General features: G+C 37.1%; 1 protein-coding gene across 1 annotated transcript; it reads left to right on the top strand.

Annotated features, from left to right (window-relative positions):
* The first annotated feature begins 2,553 nt into the window (after positions 1-2,553).
* LOC126474762 (piggyBac transposable element-derived protein 4-like) lies at positions 2,554-7,659 on the top strand. The gene is made up of 3 exons (XM_050102238.1): positions 2,554-2,669; positions 5,798-5,940; positions 6,044-7,659. Exons 1-3 carry the CDS (start codon positions 2,554-2,556, stop codon positions 7,657-7,659), a joined length of 1,875 nt encoding a protein of 624 aa, XP_049958195.1.
* Positions 7,660-10,556: the final 2,897 nt, after the last annotated feature.

Genomic DNA, 10,556 nt, shown 5'->3' with positions numbered 1-10,556 from the left:
AAATCCCAACTGTACATTTGATAGCAAACCGTGTGATATAAATTGATGAATTATCCTTATGTACACAGCCTTTTCAATAACTTTATTAAACACTGATATCATAGAAATAGGTCCAAAATTGTCTACATTATCCCTTTCTCCCTTTTTATAAAGCAGCTTTACTTCTGAGTACTTTAATCGTTTAGGAAACTGACCACTCCTAAAGGAAAAATTGCAAATATGGCTAAATACAGGGCTAACATGCGCAGCACAGTATTTTAATATTCTGCTAGGCACTCCATCATATCCATGAAAGTCCTTAGTCTTCAGCGATTTAATTATGGACTCAATCTCCCCATTGTCTGTATCACAGAGGAGTATTTCAGACATCAATCTCAGTAAGGCATTTGCCAAGAGAGTTATATGAGTCCTTGTAGAAATTAAATTTTTATTTAATTCACCAGCAAAGATTGTCAAATACTGTACATATACCTGACTTATCAGTAACAGAAATATTTTTACTATGAACTGACTTTATATTGTCGACCTTGTGCTGCTAACCAGACACTTCCTTCACAACTGACCATACGGTTTTAATTTTATCCTGTGGGTTAGCTATTCTACTTGCATACCCCATGTTCTTTGCCTTCCTGCTAACATTTTTAAGCACCTTACAGTACTGTTTGTAATGGGCTGCTGTAGCTTGATTGTGACTACTTCTAATATTTTGATATAATTTCTGCTTTGTTCTACATGCTATCCTTATCCCATCAGTCAGCCATCCAGGCTGCCTTTTACTGCTAGTATGCTAGTACCCCATTTAGAACTTCTAATGGAAAGGAGCTCTCAAAGAGCATGAGAAATGTATAAAGGAAGGCATTGTATTTGTCATCTATGTTATCAGTACTTTAAACATCCTGCCACTCTTGTTCCTTGACAAGGTTTAAAAAACTCTCTATTGCTGTTGGATTAACTTTCCTACATGGTTTGTAATTATATGTGACATTTATTTGACAACAAAAGCCTTTCAGTGTTAAAATTTGTGCATCATGGTCTGAAACGCCATTTGCCCTTTTACTAACAGAATGCCCGTCGAGTAATGAAGAATGAATAAAAATATTGTCTATGGCTGTGCTACGGGGAGTGTAGTCGCTTGCCACTGATATTTCTTTTCTACACCGACAGATGGCGGGCGAGTAGTAGATTGGGGTTTGTGTCGTGTGAGCACACCACATTTGCAGCGATCTTTGCATGTACAGACATCTGCGCGCTGATGTCTGCGCAGACAGATCGTTGCGTGTGGACCGGGCTTAACACATAGAAAACTGCGGCGCTTGAGGGTGTACAGGGGTAGGGGGTGACAACTGCGTGTACCTCTCGCAGTTCTGGCACTAGACAAGTGCTCAATGCTTCAGCACACCCTGGCACAGCACGACAATGACTTCGTAATGGGTACTGTACATACAGGTTCAGTACATTTAGATCACCAATGTCGGCAGCAGCTGGACAAGAAACACTAAATGGTCCGAAATCAACCGACTTTCACGGACTTTGGATGATCCAGAACTAGTGAACCCCTACTTAGGACTTCATGAACAGTAGATTGTACTTCCTGGGCTTTCTGTCCTTCCGGAACAAGTGAAAGACTCAAAGTGAAATGTCATGAAACATTTGCCCGTAGATAATTTAGTTAGTGACGAGCACTATTAACATTTGTTGCTCTATCTGAAGTTTCTCTGTTTGAATGTTATAAACAGTAGATTTGGTTTGTCTTGTTGACACGGTGTTTTTGCTTGTAAGCATCATGGTTATTCTGGAATTTGTTTGTATGGCAGTTTGCTCACAAAGTCTAAAGGTCTTTCTTGAACTTTATATCATGAACTGTTCAGTTCTATGACCTCTATTTGTACAATTTGTACAACAGTACTTTCCATGTATATTTTATAGTTCAAAGCAGAACAACATTCCCATTTGTTCTCCGTATTTTCAATTACAAACACACACCTTGAGTATTGTGACCCAAGGAAAACCTCCAAACTGATTAAATTGGCTGAACTTTTTCCACTATCTGTACAAACATTTTTGTGTAGTAGTGATCTTTTCTGAAATTTTAAGCATCTGACCAGAAAGGGTTGTTACAGCTCTATGAGAACCAGTTCTTCCTACTTCAATTGTAACGGGTATTTGTGATTACGTAATCTATTCATGTATTTTACTTTGTCTTGTGTGACTACTTATGACTAATAATGAATTGATCATATAACAAAAGCTTCATGCAAAATAGCTGTCATTCAGTCGTTATAACCAGGAAACAATATAGAACACATTGGATAAGTGCGATCTAAAAGATGACAAGGCAACATTTTGATATGTGATATGGCGATATTGATGCAAAGTATCTCAGAAAAATAGGCTTTTACAGTCCTGCATACCATGTGTTGTGTCTTTTTGTTAATGTCACATAGCTTATCTATATATTATGGAGCCATTAGCATGGTAATATAAGATACATGATTCCTCATTGTTTCTGGATACTCAGTATAGTTTATGGTAATGCTTCCCATTGTTAGATCCATGTCTCCTGGAGTTCAGCAGTTCGATGGTGGTGGTGGTGATGGTGGTGGTGCTGCACTGCCTACAGCAACAGCTACAACATCCCTCCTACATTCAGTCAGGCTTAAGAGAGGAAAGTGAGCCAGCTGCTCTAGGCATACGGTTGCAGGTACTCATTGGTCATTGCTGTTATTAAATTTAAGGGTGGGCAAGAGTGTGACCATCAGCTCTCATACTACTACTTAGTGCTTTACAGAAAATAAAATATGTATTATTAAACACACTGAAATAACACAGCGGTAACAAAATCTCAAAATACCTAAAAACGATTCTTAAAATATAAAGTGCTACAAAAGTAATTCTACATTATTCTAAATTTTGGATATTATGCCATCTTGGGAGACACACTGCATGTTATTTCCCATCACCTTTTGGAGCAGCTGAGAAGTGATTCAAAGCCTAATTACCGTTTCATATTTCCAACGTCTCATTTTATGTTAGTTGGCAAATATCCACTCAGACTGTATGCTTCCCTCTCATATGCAAACTGTGTGCACTTTTCTGCGGCTGTACTGATTTTCATATGCCGTATCACTGCTCACTGGAGATCATCCTGCCAGAGAAGGAACCCATGTGTCAAAGGGCAATGCTCCAAAGCAGAGATAAGTTAACTGAACTCGTTCTACCTCAATGGCCAGAAACGATTGTTTTATGGCTAGATAATAACCATTACTATCATCAGACTTTCATTTACAGCCAGTCCTGTTCCAAATGACACACATCTGTGTGTTTAAACAGTGAGATCATAGTCAGTAAGGAAACCTTACAATTTTCCATAGAAGGTACTCTATGAGCCTTCTTGGCTGCAGAGTCCACCAATATGTTACCGCAAATTCCTGTGTATTGGGAGATCCATCAAGATTCCTCCTCATTCCCCAGCTTCAAGCCTGATGTACTGGATAGACTGAATTTGTTACTCTGCACGTTAAGTGGACTTGATAACTCACAGTGCACTCATTAGTTGGAAGAGATGAGAAATTTTGTTGCCGAGTATGTGTCAGCTGCTACAGTGCCCATAATAGATGGACTTATTTCTCAAGCTGTAGATCCATAATGAGAGATTCATTTAGAATGTAGAACATGCCATAATAGCATAATATGTTTTTACAAAAAGGTGTGCTAAGTTTCTTTCCACAGATCTTAACACAATGTGTTCTCAAGGATGTGAGATAAGCAAAAAAATCTGAAACATATTTTCACTTAAAAGTGATACCAAACTTCTCAAAAATGAATAAATTTCTATCCACTGATAGGTATTAGATGGTTGTTAAGCTACTGTAGAGACACATACGCTTATGAAGACCACATTACCGAAATGAAGATGTGTGGATATTAGATTAATGTAAAAGCAAGTATTTTATACTATTAACAATATATACATTAGTTAGTCCTGCTAAGAAATTTGTTACTGGTTTAAAAGGATTTGGCCATGAGTAATTAGTTAGTTACTTAATTACATGTTCCATAGATCATTTGAAAGATTCTTTTATTAACATGTACACATTTTTGGTACTATTTGTGCAACTACACTTAAAAAACAAGATCGTCCATAGAATAGAACATGTTGTCGACGTGGAATGATTTTAGGTAAGATTTAAAACTTGTTTTGTTACCTGTCAGACATTTGATGTTATTGGGAAAAGATAAAAAAATTTTCTCAGTGCATATCGAAGTCTTTTTGCAACCATTGACAACTTTAATAATAGGAAATTAGAAAGTCATTTTTTTCTCTAGTGTTGTAGGCATTGACACCACTTTTGTTCTCAAATTGTGATGGGCTATTTATGATGGCTTTCATTAGATAATATATTATAACAGTGCAGTTAAAATGTCTAACTTCTTGAAGAGGCACTAATATGATGGCCATGGGTAAACACCACACATTATTCTTACTGCTCATTTTTGTTCATTATGTTCTTTCTAAGTTGCGATTTACCCCAGAAAATTATTCCATAACACAGTATTGAGTTTAAATATGCAGAGTATGTCAGGAGGGGATTAGTTTGTGAATAAGAGTAAAAAGTATACAACGAGTAAAAGTAGCTGCACCTAAATGAGAAGGTCAGTAACATGTTTCTTCCACATAAAGGTTTCCATTAATATGTACACCCAAAATTTTTATCCAATTTACTGACTCCCATTCAGGTGCTACATCGGTATTGTTGGCATGACTATTTGTTGTAGAGAAATGAATATAGTGCGTTTTTTGAAAATTTAGGGGCAGTCCATTTTCAGAGAACCACTTAATAATTCTGTGAAAAACCATCGTTAACAATCTCTTCTGTAGCTGTCTCCCTAATGGGATTTATTTAACTCCAGTATGTCTGAAAAAAGTACAAATTCTGCTTGTTGAATGTTGAATAGAAAGTCATTCATATACTTAAGCAACAGGAGTGAACCCAAAATTGAACCCTTTGTAATTATCCAGTACAACTTTTTTTCATTCTGTTTCTTAAGTACGATTCATAATAGTTGTGTGTAAAGGCTACAGTTCCATAAAACTACGTGATCAGACGCCTTGGAAAACTCATAAAAAGTTCCAGTTGGCTATAATGTATTATTTAAGACATACAATATGGGATGAGTGAATGTATAAATAGCGTTTTCAGTCGAGAAACTCTTCTGGAACCCAAACTTTGATATGCTAAGTAAATTGTATTTACTGACTACCTGTAAATACACAACTATTTCGAATATTTTGGGAAACTGTGTCAGTAAGGAACCTACATGATGATTATTAATCTTTCTTATCACTTTTTATGAGGAAATTTAACAGCTGCATTTTTGACCTGTCTGGAAAAATTCCATCTCCTAGTGATACATTACATGTATCACTAAGGACATTACTTATGAAGTTAGACAACTTTTCAGATCCCATTTGAAATTCCATTGACACCATATTAATTACTTTATTTTAGCGTTTTCGTAATTCCATTAGCTTCAGTGAAGGGTGTTGATGCTACTTCCAGTTGCTTAACACTCTAAGCGCCAAGCCCGTAAAATTTACGGGCCTGGGATCGCGCGAAAATCACCAAGCCCGTAAAATTTACGGGCCGCTACATTTAATTTCATTCAAAACACTGCAACGTTATTTCTACGGGTTTGGCCAGCGCTATACGTTTTTCAGATGTTTATTAACAAAATGCGTCCATAGATGTCACGGCAGCGCTGTAATTCATGTTAAAACTTATCTTTGCGTTCTCAGTCTGTATATCATTCAGTTGTTTGTCATCATGTTTCGGCGCGGTTTATCAGACGCAGAAATTGCGGATTTGATCAATCATAGCGACACTCTGGATAATGTAGAGAGTGATTCAGACGATTCTGAATGCAATGGTGTGTTTGAAGGTACGTATTTCCGAATTTTCCACGTAATTGTGCAGTACGCACATATCTGTTGAACATGTGTAAACGATGTATGTAGTTACACATAATGTGATATTCTTTTTAGAAGACGAGATTGATGACAGTTTGTCTTCAGATGAAGACGAGAATGATGTTGAAGGTGTTGCTTCAAATCCAGCAGCTGTGCCGTATCCGAAAGACAGTGAGTGGACTGCAGTTGACACCTACCGACCTCTGCCTGTCAACACGACACCCAGGCAGATACTAGTGGATATTGATGAGTCGAGTTCTGTACTGGATTGCAGTAAAGTGTTCCTTACTGACAGTGACGTAAATGAACTCAAGAGACAGACAAATTTGTATGCATCACAGACAATACAGAAGAAAAGAAGAGGAAATAATCTGAAGCCCCATTCAGTTTTGAGTTCGTGGAAGCCAGTGACTATAAGTGAGATGAGGCGTTTCTTGGGTATTATTTTCCACATGTGTGTTTCGAAAAAGCCAAAAATTGCGGACCATTGGAGCACTAATCCTGTTCTTAGTTGTAACTTTTGTCCCCATGTCATGAGCCGTTTGCGTTTCACTCAGATACTGTCATGCTTGCATCTTGTTGACAATTCAAATCAGAAAAAACCAGGCGAAGATGGATTTCATCCACTTTACAAAGTTTTGCCATATTATAATAATTTGAAGGAGCGATGTATCCAGGCATATCGTCCCTCAGAAAAAGTGACAATTGATGAAGGAATTTGCCCATTTCGAGGTCGTGTGAGTTTCCGTGTTTACATGCAAAATAAGCCTCATAAGTATGGACTGAAAGTATATGCTGTTGCTGAAGCCAGTAGTGGCTATGTTGTAAATTTTGAAGTTTATGCTGGTAAGCATATTGTTGACAATTCTTCGTCTGCAGTTATTTTGCGATTGTTGTCTGACAGCAGCTTGCTGAACAAAGGCCACACTGTGTATTTAGATCGATTTTATTCCAGTCCAGAGCTATTTCAGCAACTGGCAGAGAAAGGCACTGGAGCTGTTGGTACTGTGAACAAATCCAGGAAAGGATTGCCTAAAGATTTAGTATCTGCTAAGCTGAAAAAGGGCGAAATGTCTTTTCGGCGTAAAGATAATGTATTGGCAATGAAGTGGAAAGATAAGAGAGATGTGTATACATTGTCTACAAGGCATCAAGCAACATTTGGTACGCATACTAAGAGAAATGGGTCTGTAGTATTGAAACCACTTCAGGTACTTGATTACAACCTCAATAAAATTGGAGTGGATATTGGAGACCAACGCCTGCAGTACAATCCGTTCCAGCACAGAACTGTGAAATGGTGGCGAAAATTATATTTCCATTTGCTGCTTATGGGAGTATCAAATGCATTTTGGCTGTACAATGCAGTGCACAGGAAGAAAATTACAATAACAGACTTTATAACAGTGCTTGCAGTTCAGCTTGTTGAAGACGACACACTTGAATTCATTCCAAGAAATGAAGGAACTGTAGGTCGGCTAACAAAGAGACATTTTTTGCAGCACATACCTGCAACTACTAAGAAGTATGCTGCTCGTGTGTGTCACGTGTGCAGTTCCAGGAGCAAGAAACAGAGTGGCAAGGCTTCTCGCAAAGAGACACGATACGAATGTGAACAGTGTGGCGTTGCACTCTGCCTGGAACCTTGCTTTAAAATTTTCCACACTAAAAAACAATATGATTCTGTGTGAAATTTATATGTAATACTGTATACTATCAGAAACATGTAATGTAGTGCCACAATTTTGGTTAAAAATAAATCACAATTGTATTCCCTTATTCGTATGACTTTTTCTAAATTCTTAAAACATCTAAGTGATTTCTATAACTGTACCTTAAAGCTGTGCATTGTAAAGTAGTTTCTTTCACTCAGAATTAAAGTAGAAATGTGCAGCTTCAAGATGGTACCAAATTTGCCACAATCCAAACAGTAGATTTGATGCAGTAATTTTTTTAATATTGGTAAAATTGCCCGGTTTCTAGGGACGGGTGCATAAAATAGGCCTGGTACAGAGAGTGTTAAAGTTTTGTGGAATGGCATTTTAATGTACTCTTCTGATTCTTCAACTGAATCATGTAATCCGATTTTTGCTTAGAAAGTGATTGTTAAAAACACATGTAACTTGTGAATTATCAGTCGCAACATTGTTGTACTATTTAATCGTTTTTGTATCTGATTGGCTGTCCTGTCTCCTGATTGACAGTATCCAATATAGTTTTAATTTTGCTATCCACATTATTAATTTCTGTCAGGATGTACATACTCTTTTGCATTTTAATAACTAAACTTAAAATTTTACAGTATATTTTGTGGTATACAAGTAATGTCAGACCTTGTTTTATTCTGACTTTTATATAGGTTTCCCTCTTCCTCTTACATAAAATTTTAATTCCCTTATTTATCCGTGACTTACTTTTTTTATGGATTTTTCCAGATAATTTTTTACGAAAGCAGCTTTCAAATATTGACACAAATTTACTGTGGGATGAATTGAATGTGACATTAACTAATTCTTTCTAAACATACCTAATCCTGTGTCATCTCTCCTAATTTACTCTTTAAACATTGCATCATGTTCTTATCAATAAGCCTCACTGTTTTGTATGAACCTGTCTCAGGGCTGTAAGGTGCTATATTGTTTATTTCCATTAATTGTGCATCGTGATGCGACACTCCATTAACAACTGGGTACACAATGTTTCAGCCTGAACATTGCTTATAAAAATGTTATCAATCAGTGTCTTACTGTGCCTCTGCACTTTATCTGGAAACCTGTCAACTGAAATCAATCCTTTAGGCTCCTCTGAAAGTAAATTTTAGTAGTGGCTAAACTTTTATAGCAGCTGGCAAGTTATTGGAAATGTGTATTCATAGCTAATGGATGGCTTTCTGGACCAAAGCGACTGATTTTAAATCCTAAACTAGGTTATTCTTATTTCTAGTGTTCAGTCCATGAACTGAGCTGTCAGTTTGAAAAGGAGATAGATAAGTTATGATAAATTTCATTAAGGAAGAAATATATTTGGAAGCATCAGTTAATAACCCGTTTCCTTAAACAAGCCTGTCAGAACGGTGTTGAATTCACACTACTAACTATGGTATCTGTAGTGTTTTTGTCGACCATGCACAGTGCATCATGTGCAACTCACACATCTGCAGAAGAGACATTTAAAGCGGCCGACGTGAGCTGCTGCTAGAAAGGGCTCGCTGTATGCTGCCATGTGGCGCTACAGGACGCCGAATTCGTGTCACCTCATTGCCTGCAATTGTTTTTGCACCATACGTATTTTTAGTCCATCGCACTCAGAGCTCTGCCTCAGATTATCCTTAGGTTACTATCAAGTCATGAAGGATTTATGGATTTTCAGATACACAATATGAACCTAGCATGACACTATTGCTACTCCAGCTACTAGTGAATACTGTAATTCACTACTAGTGGGACAGATAGAAACTGCAGTGAGACTGAAGGATACAAAGTTAAGTACGCTTAAAACTGTGTATATTGTAAATAAATACATTCACCATTCTATCATTCTGTAGAGTTTGATATGTTTTTAGAGTATTGGTTATCAGCCTGGTCCCTTCTGTCCACTAGTGGGCATTCCACCTTCCATGGTGGGTGGTAGGTGGTTGGGAGCTAAGAAAATGGTTCAAATGGCTCTGAGCACTATGGGACTTAACATCTGTGGTCATCAGTCCTCTAGAACTTAGAACTATTTAAACCTAACTAACCTAAGGACATCACACACATCCACACCCGAGGCAGGATTCGAACCTGTGACCATAGCGGTCACATGGTTCCAGACTGAAGCGCCCAAAACCGCACGGCCACACTGGCCGGCTTGGGAGTTAAAGACATTTTTATTAGGTTTTCATAAAATTTTGACAAAGTAATCATTAAGTAATTATTATTATGTGCTTTAACTTGCTGCAACTCTGTTCTATAAATTTTATATCTTAAAGTTACTTCCCTACTTTATAAATCACCTTATTGTGGAACAGGCAGGTAGTTGGAAAATTTTATTACCAACAGAGATATAAAAGTGGGCGGTAGGTAAAAAAGGTTAGCTGTCCCTATTCTAGAGCACTTTTGGTCTCAGAAAACTTCAGGTTGACTTGATGAAGTAAAATTTTGAACTTATACAAAACATGGAATTAAAGTAAGCAAAGTATGACTATTGTTTATTTTTAAATATACCTATGCCTGACACGCCCAAATTGCAAATAAAGATTGGCTCAAGTGTATCAGAAATTCTGTGGTATGGTCCTCCCACCTGAATTCATTAGCAAATGATAATACCAAGAATCTAACACTTTTAATCTCTTATATCTGCTTTTCATCACATTTTAAATGTATGCATGATGAAAACCTCTTACAAGCTCTGAAATGCATATAGTGAGCCTTTTCGAAGTTGAACCCATCTTATGGTCTGTACTATTTCTTATATTATTGGTAAACTTTCATCAGTAACATTACCAGATACCAAGCTTGGTTTGCTTTCAGGTGATACAAATGGTGCAATAAATAACAAAACAAGCAAAGTTTTATAAATGGTGTTGAATGGAATTTTCATAGGCATTAAT

Source organism: Schistocerca serialis, chromosome 4 (genome assembly GCF_023864345.2).
Source record: "Schistocerca serialis cubense isolate TAMUIC-IGC-003099 chromosome 4, iqSchSeri2.2, whole genome shotgun sequence".
In the NCBI taxonomy this organism is placed as follows: domain Eukaryota; kingdom Metazoa; phylum Arthropoda; class Insecta; order Orthoptera; family Acrididae; genus Schistocerca; species Schistocerca serialis.
The sequence above is the reverse complement of the archived record's forward strand: the minus strand, read 5'-3'. Positions and strand labels throughout refer to the sequence as shown.

What these genes read in the sequence shown, in the direction of transcription:
- LOC126474762 (XM_050102238.1), top strand. Translation starts at nt 2,554, where the DNA reads ATGTCTCCTGGAGTTCAGCAGTTCGATGGTGGTGGTGGTGATGGTGGT. An exon ending in GTCAGGCTTAAGAGAGGAAA is followed by an intron (nt 2,670 to 5,797) that starts GTGAGCCAGCTG and finishes TTGCGTTCTCAG; the next exon opens with TCTGTATATCATTCAGTTGT. An exon ending in ATGCAATGGTGTGTTTGAAG is followed by an intron (nt 5,941 to 6,043) that starts GTACGTATTTCC and finishes TATTCTTTTTAG; the next exon opens with AAGACGAGATTGATGACAGT.